Raw genomic sequence first — 24,658 nt, 5'->3', positions numbered from 1 at the left:
TGGGGCTGCGTTACGAAGCTTTACGCTGCTTTATTGCAGGTGTTAGGCTTTTTTTCAGCCGGCTCTCCCCATTGATGTCTATGGGGAAATTGTGCACAAGCACGTAAAACCAGCTTACCGCAGCGCTGGTATTGGAGTGCGGTATGGAGCACACTTCTTGCCTGCTAACGCCGGGTTTTTTAAAACCTGTAATACCAGCGCTGTAGGGAGTTGAGTGGTGACAATAACTTGCAAGTTAGCACCGAACCGTTCATAACGCAAAACTCGTAATCTAGCTGTCTGCTATTCACCAGCTAATTACTACATTTGCTTCAAATGCCTCTCCACTCAGTCTTTCCACTAACCTGGGTACACATCCTATGACCCTGCAAAACTCACAGCCCTGGGTGTTCACCAGCACTTACAGACAGCTACACAGCTTTCAGGGACTCAGGCATTTAACCCCAGACAAGCCTGGGTGCAAAGCACATAGGGAAAATTAGAAAACAAAATAATTAACATAATTTTGATGTTTGTATCTCAGTGTGTTTGGCTGAAGGCGTGCTGTTGTTAAAAAGTGGTGGAAGTTGAATATATATATATATATATATATATATATACTGTATATATCCATCCATTCATTCATTTATATTATGGTTAAGATAAAAGCATGAGATTAAAATCCTCCATTTCATAAAAGTAAAGCAAAATTTCCAACTTGTAATTCCCTGAGGTCAAAGTTGTGTGAAAGTGGAGCTTCGTGTGACCAATAAGATGAAATCATATCTGGTCAACTTAAGTTATAATTGAGTATTGCTCAATAATTCACTAATTATCTTAGAATAGAATATCTAAATATTGGCAAAAGGAGCATATCATATTTAGGTGAAACATTATCGTATCGATTATATGGTCTTACTCATCACGTTCCCATTAGATACATACAATCATTTACCTTGAATAACAAAATTCACAGCTTGTCTTTCTGCTTGTGTTTTCAAGCTCCAGTTCGGGGAATTGATCTGTGGAAGGGGCCTTTTTCGTCCCATGAGTGAAACGACAGAAGCTACACACAGGGGAACAATAATTGCAGAAAATGTAGTAAATAAATAATCAACCAATGTTGTAGAATAGCATAGTATCCAGGGCCTCATTTTATTACTTTTATGACAACAAAAACAGACATAAAAAATCTAACAACTTTATAATGTGTTTTTGTTTCTAAAAGAAGGTAAATGAGATAATATTGCAATCTTAAAGGGACATGATACCCAAATCACCTGAACATATCTTTGTAAAAAAGAAAGATATTTTACCTCCAAATTTCCTAAGTATTCAAACCCCACTGTAAAGATACTTTAGTCCCATGTCTTCCAAGGGAGTGTGCATCTAGCATGTGCAGGCACGGTCATGTTATGTTCATATTCAGTTTAAGGAAAGTTTACTATAAAAACTCATGAGATTTAACCCCTTAATGACCACAGCACTTTTCCATTTTCTGTCCGTTTGGGACCAAGGCTATTTTTACATTTTTGCGGTGTTTGTGTTTAGCTGTAATTTTCTTCTTACTCATTTACTGTACCCACACATATTATATACCGTTTTTCTCGCCACTAAATGGACTTTCTAAAGATACCATTATTTTCATCATATCTTATAATTTACTATAAAAAAAAAAATAAAATATGAGGAAAAATTGAAAAAAACACACTTTTTCTAACTTTGACCCCCAAAATCTGTTACATATCTACAACCACCAAAAAACACCCATGCTAAATAGTTTCAAAATTTTGTCCTGAGTTTAGAAATACCCAATGTTTACATGTTCTTTGCTTTTTGTGCAAGTTATAGGGCCATAAATACAAGTAGCACTTTGCTATTTCCAAACCACTTTTTTCCAAAATTAGTGCTAGTTACATTAGAACACTAATATCTTTCAGGAATCCCTGAATATCCCTTGACATGTATATATTTTTTTTTAGTAGACATCCCAAAGTATTGATCTAGGACAATTTTGGTATATTTCATACCACCATTTCACCGCCAAATGCGATCAAATACAAAAAATCGTTCACTTTTTCACAAATTTTTTCACAAACTTTTGGTTTCTCACTGAAATTATTTACAAACAACTTGTGCAATTATGGCATACATGGTTGTAAATTCTTCTCTGGGATCCCCTTTGTTCAGAAATAGCAGACATATATGGCTTTGGCGTTGCTTTTTGGTAATTAGAAGGCCGCTAAATGCCACTGCGCACCACAAGTGTATTATGCCCAGCAGTTAAGGGGTTAATTAGGGAGCTTTTAGGGAGCTTGTAGGGTTAATTTTAGCTTTAGTGTAGTATAGTAGACAACCCCAAGTATTGATCTAGGCACATTTTGGTATATTTCATGACACCATTTCACCGCCAAATGCGATCAAATTGAAAAAAAAGTTAAATTTTTCACAATTTTAGGTTTCTCACTGAAATAATTTACAAACAGCTTGTGCAATTATGGCACAAATGGTTGTAAATACTTGTCTGGGATCCCCTTTGTTCAGAAATAGCAGACATATATGACTTTGGCGTTGCTTTCTGGTAATTAGAAGGCCGCTAAATCCTGCTGCGCCTCACACGTGTATTATGGCTAGCAGTGAAGGGGTTAATTAGGGAGTTTGTAGGGAGCTTGCAGGGTTAATTTTAGCTTTAGTGTAGAGATCAGCCTCCCACCTGACACATCCCACCCCCTGATCCCTCCCAAACAGCTCCCTTCCCTCCCCCACCCCACAATTGTCCCCGCCATCTTAAGTACTGGCAGAAAGTCTGCCAGTACTAAAATAAAAGGGTTTTTTAAAAAAAATAAAAAATTTTTTTAGCATATTTACATATGCTAGGGTGTAGGATCCCCCCCTTAGCCCCCAACCTCCCTGATCCCCCCCAAAACCGCTCTCTAACCCTCCCCTCTGCCTCATTGGGGGCCATCTTGGGTACTGGCAGCTGTCTGCCAGTACCCAGTTTGCAAAAAAAAGTGCTTTTTTTATTTTTTTGGGGCTTTTTTCTGTAGTGTAGCTTCCCCCCCCCACACAGACAATCCCCCACCACCTTGCTGATCTTTTTTTTTTTTTAAGATTTTCGATATTTATACATTTTTTATTAAATCATTTTCTGTAGTGTAGCGGTTCCCACCCGCTCCCTCCCCGTGCACGCGCCCGCCCCCGCCCTCCCGTGCACGCGCGCGCGTCCGTGCGCGCCCCTGCTCGTCCCCGCCCACGATCCCGCCCCCCCTGCACATAACCAGGGCCATCGATGGCCGCCACCCGCCTCCCGGTCCGGCTCCCACCCACCAACGCAGGTAGCCACCGATCTCCGGTGCAGAGAGGGCCACAGAGTGGCTCTCTCTGCACCGGATGGCTACCAAAGGTTATTGCAGGATGCCTCCATATCGAGGCATCACTGCAATAACCGGAAAGCAGCTGGAAGCGAGCAGGATCGCTTCCAGCTGCTTTCCAAACCGAGGACGTGCAGGGTACGTTCTCAGGCATTAACTGCCTTTTTTTTGAGGACGTACCCTGCACGTCCTCGGTCGTTAAGGGGTTAAAGGGACAGTCAAGTCAAAAATAAACTTTAATTATTCAGATAGGGCATGAAATTTTAAACAACTTTCCAATTTACTTTTATCATCAATTTTGTTTTGTTCCCTTGGTATTCTTAGTTGAAAGCTAAACCTTGGTAGGCTCATGGGCTAACATTGTCCTCACGCCCGTGGAATCACCTAGGAGCCAGCACTGATTGGCTAAAATTCAACTCTGTCAAAATAACTGAGATAAGGGGCAGTCTGCAGAGGCTTATATACAAGATAATCACAGAGGTAAAAAGTATATTAATATAACTAAGCTGGTTATGCAAAACTGGGGAATTGATAATAAAGGGATTATCTATATTTTTAAACAATATAAATTCTGGTGTAGACTGTCTCTTTAGGTGAAATCTCCTGAAATCACAGCAAAGCAATGTAAGACCTCAGCACTGCTGATTCTGATTGGCTATTGTGTTATATATTTTTTATTTTTTTCCCCAACTTGCAGCTTTACAGCAGCTCTAACTGTTCACAGAGCACTTACTCTGGCGAGCTGCAGAGATTTCAGGGTAAATTATCTTCCCTTTTTACATAGAGACGTTCATGTGATATTTGATGTCAGCTTTTTACAGTTATGCTGCATCAATTTCAAGTGATTTAGCATATGAGTATTATGCCCCTTTAACAATAAAAACGCGTTCTTACATTTGAAGATCTATCTATCTATTCTAAGACTGATTTTATTTACTTAATAATTCAAATAAACTGTTCTTTACATTGTTTTGTAGCGCATTGACACCTTTAAAAGGGTGTTAACATTAGTACATCTGCTGATAGACCTTTGAAAGCTACACTTTATAGATATTTTTTTTTCTTTAGAAATGTGATAATTAGTATTAACACTTGCCAGTAAATTTAGATAATCACACCTTTAGTATTTTTAATTTTTTCTTAAATATGTTAAAATTATTATTAGCATGAATTCACATAATTCTGAATGTTACACATTATAGATTATTATGCTGGGTTTTCCAGGGTGTCATACTTATTATTAGCAATTGAATTTAAATTTAACCCCTTAATGACCGGACCGTTTTTCAATTTTCTTACCCTTAATGACAATGGCTATTTTTACATTTCTGCAGTGTTTGTGTTTAGCTGTAATTTTCCTCTTACTCATTTACTGTACCCATACATATTATATACCGTTTTTCTCGCCATTAAATGGACTTTCTAAGGATACCATTATTTTCATCATATCTTATAATTTCCTATAAAAAAAATATAAAATATGAGGAAAAAATTGAAAAAAACACACTTTTTCTAACTTTGACCCCCAAAATCTGTTACACATCTACAATCACCAAAAAACACCTATGCTAAATAGTTTCTAAATTTTGTCCTGAGTTTAGAAATACCCAATGTTTACATGTTCTTTACTTTTTTTGCAAGTTATAGGGCCATAAATACAAGTAGCACTTTGCTATTTCCAAACAACTTTTTTTCAAAATTAGCGCTAGTTACATTGGAACCCTGATATCTGTCAGGAATACCTGAATATCCCTTGACATGTATATATTTTTTTTTAGAAGACAACCCAAAGTATTGATCTAGGCCCATTTTGGTATATTTCATGCCACCATTTCACCGCCAAATGTCATCAAATAAAAAAAAAAGTTCACTTTTTCACAAATTTTGTCACAAACTTTAGGTTTCCCACTGAAATTATTTACAAACAGCTTCTGCAATTAAGGCACAAATGGTTGTAAATGCTTCTTTGGGATCCCCTTTGTTCAGAAATAGCAGACTTATATGGCTTTGGGGTTGCTTTTTGGTAAGTAGAAGGCCGCTAAATGCTGCTGCGCACCACACGTAAATTATGCCCAGCAGTTAAGGGGTTAAATTAGGTAGCTTGTAGGGAGCTTGCAGGGTTAATTTTAGCTTTAGGGTAGAGATCAGCCTCCCACCTGACACATCCCACCCCCTGATCCCTCCCAAACAGTTCTCTTCCCTCCCCCACCCCACAATTGTCCCCGCCATCTTAAGTACTGGCAGAAAGTCTGCCAGTACTAAATAAAAGGAGTTTTTATTTTTTTTTAATAAAAAAAAATAAAATGTTTTAGCTGTGATGGACTCCTGCCTTAGCCCCAACCTCCATGATCCCCCCCCCCAGCAATCTAAAGCTCTCCCCTACCTAATTGCCGCCATCTTGGGTACTGGCAGCTGTCTGCCAGTACCCAATTTGCCCCCCAAAAAAGTGTTTTTATTATTATTTTTTATTACCAATTTATTTTTTTCTGTAGTGTAGCAGCCCCCCACAATACCCCAACCCCCTCCCCCTCCCAGATCCTCATATATATATATTTTCCCCCCTCTTCCCACTCATTGGTGTCAGTGTGGGTAGGTAATCGCGCGCGTGCGCGCCCCCGCACGCTCCCGGCACCCGGCGTGCACATTGCACTTACAGGAGCCGGATGCCGGGTAGCGATGGGCCGCCCACCCGCCTCCCAGTTGCGCTCCCACCCACCAACGAACCGGCCGCATCGCTACCGGTGCAGAGAGGGCCACAGAGTGGCTCTCTCTGCATCGGATGCTTTCTAAGGGTATTGCAGGATGCCTCAATATCGAGGCATCACTGCAATACCCTGAGAGCTGCTGGAAGCGATTGCGATCGCTTCCAGCACTCTCTTAGACAAGTGACGTACCAGGTACGTCCATTGTCACTAACTGCAAGTTTTTGCAGGACGTACCTGGTACGTCACTTGTCATTAAGGGGTTAAAAAGTCACACCTTTAACATTATATATTATATTCATGCTGTTGTTAACTCTCAGCCAGATTACGAGTTTTGCGTTATGGCTGCCTCGTTAATTACTTGCAAGTTATTTTCACCGCTCACCTTTCATAGCTCTGCTATTACAGGTTTGCAAAAAAACGGCTTGTGCGGGCCATATGGTTGCATTGAGCTCCATACTTCACCCAAATACAAGTGGTGTTTTGATGTGCTCGTGAACGATTTCCCCATAGACATCAATGGGGAGAGCCGGCTATAAAAAAGCCTAACACCTGCAATCTCGGAGCTTAAAGCTCCGTAACGCAGCCCCATTGAGGTCTATGGGGGAAAAAATGTATGTTTAAACCTAACACCCTAACATAAACCCTGAGTCTAAACACGCCTAATCTGCCGCCCCAGACATCGCCGACACCTACATTACACTTATTAACCCCTAATCTGCCGCCCCCTATGCCGCCGCCACCTACCTACACTTATTAACCACTAATCTGCTGCCCCCAATGTCGCCGCCACCTACCTACACTTATTAACCCCTAATCTGCCGCCCCCAATGTTACCGTCACCACTATACTAAAGTTATTAACCCCTAAACCTCTGGCCTCCCACATCACTAACACTGAATAAATATATTAACCCCTAATGTAACCCTTACCCTAAGTCTAACCCTAACGTATCCCTAACCCTAACACCCCTAACTTTAACATAATTAAAATAAAGCTAAATAAAACCTACTATTAATAACTAATTCCTATTTAAAACTAAATACATACCTGTAGAACAAACCCTAAGCTAGATACAATATAAATAACAGTTACATTGTATCTATCTTAGCTTTTATTTTTAAATTAAACATTTTTATTGAACTTTCATAATAACAAAAATAACAAGCATTCAAGAGAACATAAAAGGCATCAAGATGGTGTCTCAAACATGAAGAACTGGAATATGTGATGGTATAAAACAAACACACAGAAGGGCGCCTCCTAGTGTAATAAGGTACAGATGGTGTACAAATATCTGATAACAGATGTTCAGGTACTCACAAGTGTGGCAGCACTCACTCGTGCTTAGTAGTGCATACTGGAATCTCACAGTGTCCCAGCTCACTGTTCTTATCCCACAGGTCTCAGTCTAGGCTGTAGTCTCCAACCGCAAACAAACATGGACAGGTTCTCAGTCAAGTGATAAGTTTTAAAATCACTTTTATTAAAACAATGGTCTTTAAAAGCACAGTGTATACATATATCACTGTGTATTAAAATGCAACTAGTTCTCAGCTAGCTTGCTGTTTCCTCAGGCCTAGGTCATCCCTATCCTTATTGATCTCTAGGTCTTTGTTCCCATATAAAGATAATATCTAAAATAAAGTATTGTCTACCCATGTATGTATAATATATCTTCTCCAGTTCTAGCACATGCTCAACTTCTCTAACCCATGACAAATGCGTTGGGGGTTGGGTAGTCTTCCAAAGTCTAGGGATTAAGCGTTTAGCACTGTTTAGCATGCAGTGAAAGAGTTTCCGTCTAAGTTGACATGATATTTTCAGGATATCATTAAGTAGTACTACTGTCTGGGATAATTCAATATCTATGTTTAAGATGCTATTAATACTATCTGAAATATCTTTCCAATATGTGTGAAGAAGTGGGCACCTGTCAGGGTGTTTTTCCTGTTGTGTTTGCCATGTGCTGCTGGCAGCCATTTTACTCACCTCTATTCCTGACTATGGTGCATTGTGTGGGGATGCTGCTCAATTCCTGCACTTCCTTTTATGGCCAGAATGGTGTGCATCATCCATGTGAGACAGGATGCAGTCTCAGAATTGTGATGTCATCACTTATTATTTAAAGGGCCTCTGTTCAGTATGCTTTGCCTTTGCGTTGTCTCAGACCTGTTTGTGAGAGTTCCTGTGTATTAACTGGCTGCCTGACGTCCTTCCTGGTTCCTGATCCCTGGCTTGTTCCTGACTCTGCTGTTTTCCTTGTTCCTGATTCCGGCTTGTCTGACTATTCCCTTTGGCTCCTGACTCGGCTCTACTGACTACCAGCTCTGGTTTTGTCTCCTGGCTTCTTATTTGACTTGTGGACTTTTTATTATTTTTTGCTATTAATATAGGCGTGGTTATTTTTGCACTTCTCGTCTCAGTCTGATTCCTGGCACCCTGACATTACGCAAAGGCCATGAATCCTGATGTTGCTAATAATCCTCCTTTACCTGCCATCATTTCCAGGATGGATGTACAGGATCACCGCTTGGATCAATTTGCACTAGCCCTGCAAACCCTGCTGACTCGCACTGCACATTGGGACCAAAGTGTCCCGCAGGTTATGGCTGCTACTGTTTCCGCTGCTGCACCTATGCCTAGCAGGAGCATGTCCGGTTCTGCACCTCTACCTCAGCGATATGGAGGCAATCCTATTCAGTGCAGAGGGTTTTTGATCCAGGTGGGCATTTACTTTGAGATGTTAGCTCAGGCGTTTCCCTCTGACAGAACTAAGGTGGGATTTCTCATGTTGTTACTCTCTGACACAGCTCTTTCCTGGGCTAATCCCTTGTAGGAGACTAATAAACCTGTGATTTCAAATTACCCTGAATTTGTGGCCTCCTTTCGAAGGGTATTTGATTTTCTGGCTCGCTCCTCCTCTGCTGCTAAACGACTCATGTCCATTCAGCAAGGTACAAGATCTGTTGCTCAGTATGCTATTGAGTTCCGTACGCTTGCCGCAGAGGTAGGTTGGAACAATGAAGCCCTTGTTGCCGCCTTCTTTCATGGGCTCTCTGATGCAATTAAAGACGAAGTTGCTGCCAGAGATTTACCAGAGGATCTCGAGGCATTGGTGTCTTTTTTGATAATAATTGACATCAGACTCAGAGAGAGGCCCTCTTTCAAGGAGCGCTTGCGGAAGCCTCCTGTTCCGTTGTCTCCTACGTGTTCGTTCCCACCCATGCCTCCCTCTCCTCCCATGCCTCCTGGTCCCGAGTCCCCAGGTACTGCTGGGCCGATGCAGCTGGGATTCACGCGTCTCTCCGTGGCGGAGAGGGCCTTTAGGAGGAGGGAGGGGCTCTGCCTCTATTGTGGGTTACAGGGCCACCATTTAAAGTCTTGTCCTACACGGCCGGGAGACGCTCACACCTAAGGTCCTGTCGGGGGCAGACCTTGGGTGGTTTATCCTCTTCCCCGGAACCGCTTAACTAGAAACCTTTGGTTATGGTTGTCCTTTCCTTGGTGGACTCCTCCATAGTCACTCAGGCTCTTGTTGACTCCGGTGATGCGGGCTATTTCATTGACAGTGCTTTTGTATCAAAGCACTCCTTTCCTGTTTTGCCTCGTTCCGTTCCGCTTGCTATTGAGGCCATTGATGGCAGGCCTCTTCAGCCCGCACTCATTACTCACGAAACTGCTCCGTTGTCCATGGCTGTTGGGGCTCTCCATTTTGAAACCCTCCAGTTCCAGGTGATAAACTCTCCGCATTTTCCGGTTGTTCTGGGTTATCCCTGGCTCCGAAAGCACAATCCTAGTCTCGACTGGCGCAGGTCCGAAATTTTGTCGTGGTCCCTGTAATGTATTTCCACTTGTCTTCGGAAACCAGTTAAAGTCTTGTGCACTTCTTCGATTTCTCAATTGCCAGAGGAGTACAGAGAGTTCCTAGACGTGTTTGACAAGGTGCGTGCCGGTACGTTGCCTCCTCACCGGTCTTACGATTGTGCCATAGACCTGCAGCCCGGAGCCATTCCTCCTCAGGGCCGGGTGTACCCTCTGTCTGTTGCAGAGAATTGTGCTATGGAGGAGTATGTTGCCGATGCTCTGTCGCGGGGGATCATTCGCAAATCCTGCTCTCCTGCAGCGGCTGGCTTCTTCTTTGTGAAGAAAAAGAGTGGCGAGTTAAGACCATGTATCGATTATAGGGGTTTTAATCGTCTTACCATTAAGAATGCTTACCCTATTCCACTTATTACGGAACTCTTTGACCGCCTCAAGGGAGCTACGGTCTTTACTAAACTTTTGAGAGGAGCGTACAATCTTGTTAGGATTAAGGAGGGCCATGAATAGAAAACAGCATTTAACACCAGGAGCGGGCATTATGAGTATCTTGTAATACCCTTTGGCCTATGTAATGCTCCTGCTGTTTTTCAAAAATTTATTAATGATGTCCTACGAGATATGTTGCAACAGTGTTGTGGTGTACTTAGACGACATCCTCAAACACTCACCCACACTTGAGGCTCATTGTTCTGATGTTACACGGGTTCTTCAGAGACTACGTTTTGTAAACTCGAGAAATGTGAGTTTCATCAGACTAAAGTACCCTTCCTAGGTTATGTTATCTCCATTGCAGGGTTCTCCATGGATCCTGACAAGTTATCTGCAGTTCTGCAGTGGCCTCGCCCAGATGGTCTTCTGTCTATTCAACGTTTTTTGGGGTTCGCCAATTACTATAGAAAGTTTATTAAAAACTTTTCTTCCTTGGTCAAACCTATCACAGACATGACCCGTAAAGAGAATGATCCACTCCATTGGTCACCTACTGCCATTAAGGCCTTTGATAGTCTTAAGACTGTCTTTGCTGCCGCTCCAGTTCTGGCTCATCCTAACCCTGTCCTGCCTTTCGTTCTTGAGGTTGATGCGTCTGAGACTTGAGTAGGTGCCCTCTTGTCTCAACGTCCTACGCCTGACAGTTCCTTGCATCCGTGTGGTTTCTTCTCTAAGAAATTGTCTCCAGCGAAGTGCAATTATGAAATTGGCGACAGGGAATTACTGGCCATAATTTTGGCACTTAAGAATGGAGGCATCTTCTCGAGGGTACTAGCGTGCCAGTGCTCATTCTTACTGACCACAAGAATTTAACTTATCTATCTGAAGCAAAAAGTTTGTCGCCCCGACGGGCCAGATGAGCGCTATTTTTGTCTTGGTTTAATTATGTGGTCTCCTACCTGCCTGGCAGTAAGAATGTTAGGGTTGATGCCCTCTCTCGACAAGTTTCGCCTCTGTTCAAGGAGGAGTCTGTACCTACTCCTGTTATACCTCCTGACCATATTTTGGCTACCATACGTACTAATTTGACTTCTCCCTTGGGGGAGGAGATCCTGGCTGCACAAACCAATGCACCTCCTGAGAAACTTAGTGGTAAGTGTTTTGTTCCTGAGAATCTTCAAACTAAACTTTTGCACACTTACCACTATCCTAAAGCCGCAGGTCACCCAGGCAAGAACCAAATGATTTGGTCTGTCACTCGACAATTCTGGTGGTTAGGTCTTCATTCTGATGTTGCTGCGTATGTTGCCTCCTGCTCAGTTTGTGCACAGAATAAGACTCCTCGACTTCTTCCTGTGGGTCTTCTTCAAACTATTGCTAATGGTGAGCATCCTTGGACACATCTTTCCATGGACTTCATTGTCGAGCTCCCTGTTTCCAATGGCAATACTGTTATCCTTATGGTGGTTGACTGTTTTTCTAAAATGTCACATTGCATTCCCTTGATGAAGCTGCCTACCGCTCAGGAGCTTGCTTCAATTTTTGCCCGGGAAGTCTTCCGTTTACATGGGTTACCCAAGGAGATAGTGTCGGACCGGGGTAGCCAGTTTGTCTCCAGATTTTGGCGTTCCTTTTGTGCTCAAATGGGGATCCAACTTTCCTTCTCCTCGGCATATCACCCTCAATCCAATGGGGCTGCGGAACAGTCTAATCAAGCTCTGGAACAGTTCCTCCATTGCTATGTCTCAGATCACCACAATAATTGATCTGAACTGTTACCTTGGGAGAGTTTGCTCGTAATAGTGCTATTAATGCTTCCTCCAAGATATCCTCATTCATGACGAATTATGGGTTTCAACCATCCTTGTTGCCCGATTAATTCATGTCTCAGGGTATTCCGGCTTTGGAGGAGCATCTCCGGCAACTCTATTCCACGTGGGTGCAGATTCAGGATTGCCTTCATCGTTCTATGCAGCGCCAAAAGTTCCAGGCTGATCGTAGGCGTCTGCCCGCCCCATCCTACCAGGTTGGTGAGAGAGTTTGGTTGTCCTCCCACAACTTGAACCTTCATGTGCCTTCCAATAAATTGGCTCCCCATTATGTTGGTCCTTTTCGAATACTCCGACGAGTTAATCCTGTGGCCTACGCTCTTGTCCTTCCTCCTGCTATGCGCATCTCCAATGTTTTTCATGTCTCCCTTTTAAAACTATTGGTTTGTAATTGGTTTACCATGGTATTGCCTTGTCCCCATCCTATCTTTGTTGACAACCATGAGGAGTATGAGGTCAGCAGCATTATTGACTCTTGTATGTCCAGAGGCCCTGTACAGTATTTGGTTCACTGGAGGGGCTATGGTCCGGAGGAGCATTCTTGGGTTCCCTCCTCTGATGTTCATGCTCCTGCCCTCCTCCGTGCCTTCCATGCCCGTTTCCCCAATAAGCCTTTTGTCCTCCCACCAGGGAGGGGTCGTTGAGGGGAGGGTACTGTCAGGGTTTTTTCCCTGTTGTGTTTGCCATGTGCTGCTGGCAGCCATTTTACTCACCTCTATTCCTGACTATGGTGCATTGTGGGGGAAGCTGTTTAATTCCTGCACTTCCTTTTATGGCCAGACTGGTGTGCATCATCCATGTGAGACAGGATGCAGTCTCAGAATTGTGATGTCTTCACTTATTATTTAAAGCGCCTCTGTTCAGTATGCTTTGCCTTTGCGTTGTCTCAGACCTGTTTGTGAGAGTTCCTGTGTATTACCTGGCTGCCTGACGTCCTTCCTGGTTCCTGATTCCTGGCTTGTTCCTGACTCTGCTGTTTTCCTTGTTCCTGATTCCGGCTCGTCTGACTATTCGCTTTGGCTCCTGACTCGGCTAGTCTTACTACCAGCTCTGGTTTTGACTCCTGGCTTGTTATTTGACTTGTGGACTTTTTTATTATTTTTTGCTATTAATAAAGGTGTGATTATTTTTGCACTTCTCGTCTCAGTCTGATTCCTGGCACCCTGACAGCAACCCCCACCAGATGTGTAAAAGGTCAACCACCTCTCCACATCTTCTCCAACAAAGTGGGAAGCGCTCGGGTATATACTGTGCAGTCTCTTGGGTGTCAGATACCAATGAGATAATACAATGGTCTGGGAGAGTGAAGATTTTTTAATTGGGACAACAATTCTACCCCATTGTGCATCAGATAGTTCTGTGTGAAGCTCATTTTCTCACCTCTGTGTATAGGTTGGCCTATTACTCGTTGCAAAGCGCTGTAATATTTTGTGTGTCAGAGAGATATGAGATCTAATGTATCCGGTATTTGAGCAAAGGGTTTCAAATGGTGTGCGTGGTCTGACTATATCATGTCAGTTTGGTGATGTGATGACTGCGTGTCTTAATTGAAAGTAGGGTACCATTGCGTAAAATGGGGGCCTATTTCTTGAGCGATAGCTTCTTGTGTGTTGACATGACCATCCTTAATGATTGTGTGTCCTGGGATATTTGAGGGTTTGCCGTCTATAACAGCTAGCTGTGGAAACTTGAGACAGCCAAAATCTGGGTTATCGAGTAAAGGTGTCATGGGTGAGAAGGGGCTCGAGACGGTTGGGTTCATACGTAGGAGTTTATCCCATTCTTTGAGTGTACTATCTACATAGTAGTTAGGTAGTTTTGTTTTGGGTCTGTGTTTCAAAGGGATCCAACAAATTTCCCTGAGGTTTATACCTGTTATGAGGGACTCCATCTGAGTCCATGGTTTTTCCTGGGAAGAGTGGTTCCAGACTACTATTCGGGCAAGGTGGTAGGTTTTATTTTTATTTCACAGGTAAGTTTGTATTTATTTTAACTAGGTAGACTAGTTAGTAAATAGTTATTAACTATTTACTAGCTACCTAGTTAAAATAAATACAAATTTACCTGTAAAATAAAACCTAACCTGCCTTACACTAAAACTTAACATTACAATAAAATTAAATAAATTAAATTAACAAAATACAATTATCTAAAGTACAAAAAATAATAAACACTAAATTACACAAAATAAAAAAAGAAATTATCAAAAATAAAAACGAATTACTCCTAATCTAGGAGCCCTATCAAAATTAAAAAGCCCCCCAAAATAAAAAAACCCTAGCCTACACTAAACTGCCAATGGCCCTTAAAAGGGCCTTTTGCGGGGCATTGCCCCAAAGAAATCAGCTCTTTTACCTGTAAAAAAAAATACAAACAACCCCCCAACAGTAAAACCCACCACCCACACAACCAAACCCCCTAAATAAAATCCTATCTAAATAAACCTAAGCTCTCCATTGCCCTGAAAAGGGCATTTGGATGGCCATTGACCTTAAAAGGGCATTTAGCTCTTTTACATTGCCTAAAACCCTAAGCTAAAAATAAAACCCACCCAATAAACCCTTAAAAAAACACTAACCCCCAACGATCCACTTACAGTTTTTGAAGACCGGACATACTTCCTCATCCAGGCGGCGAAGTCCTCATCGAAGCCGGGAGAAGTCTTCTTTTTCCCGCTTAATTCCTATTGGCTGATAGGGCTATTAGATTAGGAGTCATTTGTTTTTATTTTTGATCATTTCTATTTTTATTTTGTGCAATTTACAGTTCATCATTTTTTGTACTTTAGATAATTGTATTTTGTTAATTTCATTTATTTAATTTTATTGTAATGTTAGGTTTTAGTGTAAGACAGGTTAGGTTTTATTTTACAGGTAAATTTGTATTTATTTTAACTAGGTAGCTAGTAAATAGTTAATAACTATGTACTAACTAGTCTACCTAGTTAAAATAAATATAAACTTAGCTGTGAAATAAAAATAAAACCTAAGATAGATACAATGTAACTATTAGTTATATTGTAGCTATTAGGGTTTATTTTACAGGTAAGTATGTATTTAGTTTTAAATAAGAATTATTTAGTTATTGATAGTAGGTTTTATTTAGATTTATTTTAATTATATTTAAGTTAGGGGGTGTTAGGGTTAGGTTTAGGGGTTAATAGGTTTATTATAGCGGCGGAGTGGGCGGACGGCAGATTAGGGGTTAATTATATTTAGTGTTTTTGATGCGGGAGGGAGGCGGTTTAGGGGTTAATAATGTTATTATAGTGGTGACGATGTCGGGGAGCGGCAGATTACAGGTTAATAATTTTATTTTATTATTTGTGATGCCTTGGTTTAGAGGTTAATAGGTAGTTTATGGGTGTTAGTGTACTTTTTAACACTTTAGTTATGAGTTTTATGGTACAGCTTTGTAACATAAAACTCATAACTACTTACTTTAGATGGCGGTACAGATCTTGTCGGTATAGGGTGTACCGCTCACTTTTTGGCCTCACAACAAAACTCGTAATACCGGCGCTATGGAAGTCCCATTGAAAAAGGACTTTTTTAAAAGTGTGGTACTGGCGTTGCATGACGGCCAAAAAAGTGTGTGGTACAGCTATTCTGACAAGACTCGTAATAGCAGCGGCAGGGAAAAAGCTTTGTTATGGGCCATAACGATGCTTTTCACTCATAACGCAAAACTCGTAATCTAGCTGATTATTATTAACAATCTTTATTACATTTTGAATGCTGAATTTTATGGATTTTTATTTTTGTGAGACTGAAAATATTGTTAACACTAGCTAATAAATTTAGACAGTGACAACTTTAGAATTTTTACTTCATCATTTTTAGTTTATATAATTAAAAAATAGCATTTTATAAACTTTCAGCTCTTCCCCTCTACTTTATATTAATTGTAATTTACAAATATTATCATGAAATACACTGTTGCCCCTCCATACACAGGTAGAAAACCCTTTATACAAACTGCTTGGGGCCGGAAAAGGTTTGGATCTCCGAATAGTTCAGATTTTGAAATATTTGTATCTTTAAAATGGGACCGTTGAGGGAGGTCTTGGAACCAAGTGTAAACAACAATATCTTATGTCATTTAGGCAATATATACATTTTATAATACAGCTTATTCATGTAACTAAAGGTAGTTTATATCATTTGTAATACTTTTGTGACTTTTAGGCAGGGAAAATAGTCGTTTTTGATTATTATTTTTTTTTTTAAATATTAGTGAAAAAGTTTGGATTTTAGAATAAGTTGGATTTTGGAATTCTGGATTTGGGAATTTGTACATGTAACAGAATAATTGTATCTAATAAGGATTAATTGCTTTAAAGGGACATGAAACCCAAACATGTTCTTTCATGATTCAGATAGAGAATACAATTTTAAACAACTTTCCAATGTACTTATATTATTTAATTTGCTTCTTTCTCTTGTTATCCTTTGCTGAAAGGTTTATCTAGGCAAGCTCATGAGCAGCAGAGAACCTATGTTCTAGCTGTTGACTGGTGACTGCATATATATATATATTGATTGTGATTGGCTTACCCATGAGTTCAGTTAGAAACCATTAGTGCATTGCTGCTCTTTCAACAAATGATAGCAAGAGAACGAAACAAATTATATAATAGAAGTAAATTAGAAAAGTTGTTTAAAATTGTATTCTATATCTGAATCATGAAAGAAAAAAATTGGGTTTCATGTCCCTTTAAGTTTAAATGACTTATTATATTAACAGATTAGTTACTTAATAATAATAATAATTATAACTGACTGATAATTCAACATCAAGAATTTTATAAATGACCTATAATGGCTGTAACAAAAAGTTCTGATTTACGTGTGATAGTACTACTGAGTGGAGTGCAAATATCGCACAATATTTCGCTCCACTCATAATCAATCCCTAAGTGTATTTTAGATTCAGAAAATATTACGTAAAGGTCTTGTTTGTTTTTCACATGGGTTGGTCTTAAATATTTGTAAAGCTTTTATGTTTTAGGCTACAGAATTTTGCAAACATGAGCTTTATGTTACAACCTATTTTCCAGACTACCAGCACTGTTTCTGGGAATCTGCATCTGCACAATTGATCATCGGTGGTAATACAGTAACTGCTTTAACCTTATTTTGAATAGAACAGGGGTTATTGTCATATTGGCCCCACAGAGAATGTTTCTTTTAGTAGATTGTAATAACTTTTAATGGACCAACAAAATCAAGGTTTTGCTTTCCATAAGCTTTCAAGATAGATGTAGATAATCTGAAGAAGAGACCTCTGAGGTCTTGAAAGCTTATAGAATACAAAACGTTGTTTTTGTTAGTCCATTGAAAGGAAATACAATCTACTAAAATGAACCTTACTTGCTGAATACCTTGGCATGGCCCTGCTGTTCTAGTCTGATTTCAGTAACTGTTTCAACCTTACTAGTTAAAAACCTGAGTATAACCCCATGTTGTCCTTTGAACTGACTTTGGGTTATGGCCCCACCTACCTCAGAATACCTGTTTATGATCCTGCTTGGTTCAGCCTGTGCCAATTAAGGGCTAGATTACAAGCAGTGTGCTATTTAGCGCTATCGCTCGAGTGTTAACACCGACAGAAGTAACTTTTTTGTACTTGCGGATTAGCGCTTGTATTACAATTTGAAAGTAAAAAATATTAATGCACGCTAACTAAAGGCCTTCAAATATCAGGACCATGTTAACTTCTCCCCATAGACTTCAATGGAGGACATTGATGAAAAAACCTAACACATATTGCTTGTGAACTAACGTGACACCGTATTAAACCCACAGCGCTTTACCCGGCAGGAGTTATTAATATTTCACAGACCATTGTTCTTCATAAAAAGGAAAATGTTATTTTTATTTTAAATCGAACTATATCTATCTATATATATATATATATATATATATATATATATATATATATATATATATATAGTTATATATTTACAGTTCAGTATATATATATATATATATATATATATATATATATCCATAGTAGGTTTGCACACCTTTACATACTTTCCTGCTGCAGTCTTTCAATGAAATTTATAAGAATCCTAAAGACAAAGCTCCTTTCTTTGCAATCATTATATGTTTATTCCAAAGTTTCGCCCCACATTTCAATATCACTTCTGCGCTAACGATAGCGTGCCACTTGTAATCTAGCTCAAAAACAAAGTACATAAACAAATTCACAAGCGTTAAACAGACACATAGGGACATGTAGAAAAAATGCTTCCTCAGATTTACGAATTTTCTGAACCAACAGCACTAATAAATAATAAAATATTGTTTCTAAATTTTCTTACAGTTATTGTGACACTGCTGGATTATCCGCTTTGTAAAATCTGAGACTTTGAATTTCTGAAGAAAACTTTCAATAAATCGATTAGCTTCTGCTGCTGTAACCCCAAGCCTTTCTGAAAGTTTCTCTTTCCCTGTAATAAATACAATTACACAATGAGAAACACTTTAAGAGACAGAGTACAGTGTAGATCTAACTGGGGAAAAGATAAGAATAGCACAACAAGTAGAAGAGCCAAAGAAAAGTCAAAAACACAAGAAAAAACTCAGTTACTGTGAATACCAAGCTGTTTAAAGGGCCCTTATAGAGAAAAAGTTACATTCCCTGGTCAGTTAGCAATTACTGATTGGCACTCAGGACTAGTAGTTTGCCCTTTCTTGGAAATACGTTTCAAATACAGTTTAAAAGGAATTTGAAAATACTTGTCATAGATGGTCTGAAGATAGACACATGCTTAAAGGGACATGACACCCTTATTTTTTGGCGGAGGTGTTTATTGCATCAGTGAAGACTCAATTTTTATAATACAAGACACTGCTGACTCTGAGAACCATTTTTACTTATGGAAGTAGACTGCAAAATGCATTAATATTTCAAATGTAAATTCACTCATGCACATTTCAGTTTTGATCTCTCTATCCCTTTAACTGCTGGGCCATTTTCACCTCTTTACAGAGCTGTTTTGGAGATGCTGCTCAAATTTAAAGGGAGATGAAACCTAAGTTTATTCTTTCATGAATTAGAAAGTGCATGCATTTTTAAACAATTTTCCAATCTACTTCTATTATCTTATTTGTTTAATTCTCCTGATATCCTTGGTTGAAAAGCATATCTAAATAGGTTCAGTAGCTTCTGATTGATGGCTGCACATAGATGCATTGAGTGATTGGCTCACCCATGTGCATTTCAACTTCTTCAACAAAAGATATCTAAAGAATGAAACAAATTAGATAATAGAAGTAAATTGGAATGTTGTTTAAAATTGTATTCTCTATCTGAATCCTGAAAGAAAATTTTTGGTTTTTATGTCTCTTTCAACCCCTCTGTGGGTAATTTTTCAGTGAGAAACCCCACAAATCTTTTTTTTTTTCAACAGACCTAATTACTGTTAATGGATGACCAATCCCCTGAGAGTAATCTATCTTAACTATGGCCTCGCTCCACCACAGTTACTCAAAATAACTAACTCAAACCCCAAAGCACAGTTTATACCCACAGTGACTTCCTTAAAGGGATACTAAATCCATTTTTTTCTTTAATTATTCAAATAGATCATGAAATTTTAAGCAACTTTCTAATTTACTCCTATTATCAAATTTTCTTCGCTCTCTTGCTATCTTTATTTAAAAAGCAGGAATATAAAGCTCAGGAGTCGGCCCATTTTTGGTTGAGAACCTGGGTTATGCTTGCTTATTGGTGGATAAATGTAGCTACCAATAAGCAAGTGCTATCCAGGGTGCTGAATTTAAAATGGGCTGGCTTTAAAGCTTTACATTCCTGTTTTTCAAATAAAGATAGCAAGAGAACAAAGAAAAAATGATAAAAGGATTAAATTAGAAAGTTGCTTAAAATTGCATGCTCTATCTGAATCACAAAATAAAAAATTTGGGTTTAGTGTCCCTTTAAAGAAATCAATTTGTTTAATCTGACACAAAACAAACTGACTGTGTTACCTTGCGTCCATTAGCATTTACATAAAAAAAACTACTCAGTTTTTTCCTTTTCTCTTCTTTTTAATCAGAATATAACTTGGTATAATAGCGTCCCAATAGTAAGAATAATTATGTCATGATTCTGTTATGGTTCACAAATCCAAATGACCTCTAATCATTACTGAAGCTCAGATAATGTATTCCCGTGGCTGCAAGAATTAGCACATGCTGTATAGAGAATACCTCTGCTAGTATTTATCGGCTATTTTCATTGGTCTCATATTATTCAGTGTGTTATTGTTAGAGAAATAAGTCCAAGAAATCAAAGTCCATTTGACATTTTTGGTGTAGTCTGGAACTCATATGGATTTATTATTCTTACACTATATACTTAGTTTTAAGTTACTTTCATTGAAATATTAAAAAAACTCTACTCTTTCGCCTAGATTTAGAGTTCTGCGTTAGGGTTCAAAAGCAGCGTTAAGGGGTCCTAACGCTGCTTTTTAACGCCCGCTGGTATTTAGAGTCAGGCAGGAAAGGGTCTACCGCTTACTTTCTTTCCGCGACTCGAGGCTACCGCAGATCCCCTTACGTCAATTGCGTATCCTATCTTTTCTATGGGATTTGCCTAATGCCGGTATTACGAGTCTTGGAAGAAGTGAGCGGTAGAGCCTCTACCGACAAGACTGCAACCGCAAAAAAAAGTCAGTAGTTAAGAGTTTTATGGGCTAACGCCGGAACATACAGCTCTTAACTACTGTGCTATAAAGTACACTAACACCCATAAACTACCTATGAACCCCTAAACCGAGGCCCCCCCACATCGCAAACCCTATAATAAACTTTTTTAACCCCTAATCTTCCGACCGGACATCGCCGCCACCTACATTATCCCTATGAACCCCTAATCTGCTGCCCCTAACATCGCCGACACCTATATTATATTTATTACCCCCTAATCTGCCCCCCCCAACGTCGCCGCCACCTACCTACACTTATTAACCCCTAATCTGCCGACTGGACATCGCCGACACTATAATAAATGTTAATAAATTAACCCTTAAACCACCGCACTCCCGCCTCGCAAACACTATAATAAATTTTATTAACCCCTAATCTGCCCTCCCTAACATCGCCGCCACCTACCTACAATTATTAACCCCTAACCCGTTGCTGCTACTATAATAAAGTTATTAACCCCTAAACCTAAGTCTAACCCTAACACCCCCCTAACTTAAATATAATTTAAATTAAACGAACTAAATTTACTATCATTAAATAAATTAATCCTATTTAAAACTAAATACTTACCTATAAAATAAACCCTAATATAGCTACAATATAACTAATAGTTACATTGTTGCTATTTTAGGATTTATATTTATTTTACAGGCAACTTTGTATTTATTTTAGCTAGGTACAATAGCTATTAAATAGTTAATAACTATTTAATAGCTACCTAGTTAAAATAATTACAAAATTACCTGTAAAATAAATCCTAACCTAAGTTACAAATACACCTAACACTACACTATCAATAATTTAATTAAATAAATTACCTACAATTATCTAAACTAAAATACAATTAAATAAACTAAACTATAGTACAAAAAAAACAAACACTAAATTACAAAAAATAAAAAAAATTACAAGAAGTTTAAACTAATTACACCTAATCTAAGCCCCCTAATAAAATAAAAAAGCCCCCCAAAATAATAAAATGCCCTACCCTATCCTAAATTAAAAAGTAATCAGCTCTTTTACCAGCCCTTAAAAGGGCTTTTTGCGGGGCATTGCCCTAAAGTAATCAGCTCTTTTACCTGTAACTAAAAATACAATCCCCCCCCCCAACATTAAAAACCCACCAACCACATACCCCTACTCTAAAACCCACCCGACCCCCCCTTAAAAAAACCTAACACTACCCCCCTGAAGATCACCCTACCTGGAGCCATGTTCACCCAGCCGGGCACCGATGGGCCAGAAGTGGACATCCGGAGCGGCAGAAGTCTTCATCCGATCGGGGCAGAAAAGGTCCTCCAAGCGGCATCTTCAATCTTCAATCAACCGGAGCGGAGCCATCTTAAATCCATCCAACGTGGAGCCATCCTCTTTGTACGATGTCCTAAGTCCGAATGAAGGTTCCTTTAAATGACGTCATCCAAGATGGCGTCCCTTGAATTCCGATTGTCTGATAGGATTCTATGAGTCACTCAAAATAGGGTCTAACGCTCACTTTTCAGCCGCGACTTTTCCATACCGCAGATCCCCTTACGTAAATTGCGTATCCTATCTTTTCAATGGGATTTTTATAACTCCGGTATTTAGAGTCGTTTCTGAAGTGAGCGTTAGACATCTAACGACAAAACTCCAGCCGCAGGAAAAAAGTCAGTAGTTAAGAGCTTTCTGGGCTAACGCCGGTTTATAAAGCTCTTAACTACTGTACTCTAAAGTACACTAACACCCATAAACTACCTATGTACCCCTAAACCGAGGTCCCCCCACATCGCCGACACTCGAATAAATTTTTTTTAACCCCTAATCTGCCGACCGCCACCTACGTTATCCTTATGTACCCCTAATCTGCTCCCCCTAACACCGCCGACCCCTGTATTATATTTATTAACCCCTAATCTGCCCCCCTCAACGTCGCCTCCATCTGCCTACACTTATTAACCCCTAATCTGCCGACCGCAAAGCGCCGCCAACAAAGTTATCCTTATGTACCCCTAATCTGCTGCCCCTAACACCGCCGACCCCTATATTATATTTATTAACCCCTAATCTGCCCCCCACAACGTCGCCTCCACCTGCCTACACTTATTAACCCCTAATCTGCCGAGCGGAGCTCACCGCTATTCTAATAAATGTATTAACCCCTAAAGCTAAGTCTAACCCTAACACTAACACCCCCCTAAGTTAAATATAATTTACATCTAACGAAATTAATTAACTCTTATTAAATAAATTATTCCGATTTAAAGATAAATACTTACCTGTAAAATAAATCCTAATATAGCTACAATATAAATTATAATTATATTGTAGCTATTTTAGGATTAATATTTATTTTACAGGCAACTTTGTAATTATTTTAAACAGGTACAATAGCTATTAAATAGTTAATAACTATTTAATAGCTAAAATAGTTAAAATAATTACAAAATTACCTGTAAAATAAATACTAACCTAAGTTACAATTAAACCTAACACTACACTATCAATAAATTAATTAAATAAACTACCTACAATTACCTACAATTAACCTAACACTACACTATCAATAAATTAATTAAATACAATTCCTACAAATAAATACAATTAAATAAACTAGCTAAAGTACAAAAAATAAAAAAGAACTAAGTTACAAAAAATAAAAAAATATTTACAAACATAAGAAAAATATTACAACAATTTTAAACTAATTACACCTACTCTAAGCCCCCTAATAAAACAACAAAGCCCCCCAAAATAAAAAATGCCCTACCCTATTCTAAATTAATAAAGTTAAAAGCTCTTTTACCTTACCAGCCCTGAACAGGGCCCTTTGCGGGGCATGCCCCAAGAAGTTCAGCTCTTTTGCCTGTAAAAAAAACCATACAATACCCCCCCAACATTACAACCCACCACCCACATACCCCTAATCTAACCCAAACCCCCCTTAAATAAACCTAACACTAAGCCCCTGAAGATCTTCCTACCTTGTCTTCACCTCACCGGGTATCACCGATCGGTCCTGGCTCCGATATCTTCATCCAACCCAAGCGGGGGCTAGACATCCACTGAAGAAGTCCAGAAGAGGGTCCAAAGTCTTCATCCTATCCGGGAAGAAGAGGCGATCCGGACCGGCAACCATCTTGATCCAAGCGGCATCTTCTATCTTCATCCGATGACGACCGGCTCCATCCTGAAGACCTCCACCGCGGACTCATCTTCTTCCGGCGACGTCCAACTGAAGAATGACGGTTCCTTTAAGGGACGTCATCCAAGATGGCGTCCCTCGAATTCCGATTGGCTGATAGGATTCTATCAGCCAATCGGAATTAAGGTAGGAATATTCTGATTGGCTGATGGAATCAGCCAATCAGAATCAAGTTCAATCCGATTGGCTGATCCAATCAGCCAATCAGATTGAGCTCGCATTCTATTGGCTGATCGGAACAGCCAATAGATTGCGAGCTCAATCTGATTGGCTGATTGAATCAGCCAATCGGATTGAACTTGAATCTGATTGGCTGATTCCATCAGCCAATCAGAATATTCCTACCTTAATTCCGATTGGCTGATAGAATCCTATCAGCCAATAGGAATTCGAGGGACGCCATCTTGGATGACGTCCCTTAAAGGAACCGTCATTCTTCAGTTGGACGTCGCCGGAAGAAGATGGGTCCGCGGTGGAGGTCTTCAGGATGGAGCCGGTCGTCATCGGATGAAGATAGAAGATGCCGCTTGGATCAAGATGGTTGCCGGTCCGGATCGCCTCTTCTTCCCGGATAGTATGAAGACTTTGGACCCTCTTCTGGACTTCTTCAGTGGATGTCTAGCCC

At 39.7% G+C, this 24,658-nt stretch overlaps 1 protein-coding gene across 1 annotated transcript in view; it reads right to left on the bottom strand.

Annotated features, from left to right (window-relative positions):
- POLN (DNA polymerase nu) overlaps positions 1–24,658 on the bottom strand; it is a 587,345-nt gene that overhangs the window by 6,108 nt on the left and 556,579 nt on the right. The window contains exons 22-23 of the mRNA XM_053700310.1: positions 18,464–18,592; positions 935–1,045 (exon numbers count right to left, since the gene is read on the bottom strand). Coding sequence (XP_053556285.1) covers positions 935–1,045; positions 18,464–18,592 — 240 coding nt within the window. The remainder of the gene's footprint in view (positions 1–934; positions 1,046–18,463; positions 18,593–24,658) is intronic.

The sequence above is a fragment of the Bombina bombina genome, chromosome 2, assembly GCF_027579735.1.
Source record: "Bombina bombina isolate aBomBom1 chromosome 2, aBomBom1.pri, whole genome shotgun sequence".
NCBI classification, from domain to species: Eukaryota; Metazoa; Chordata; class Amphibia; order Anura; family Bombinatoridae; genus Bombina; species Bombina bombina.
Note: the sequence above shows the minus strand (reverse complement) of the source record. Positions and strands in the feature narration are given on the sequence as shown.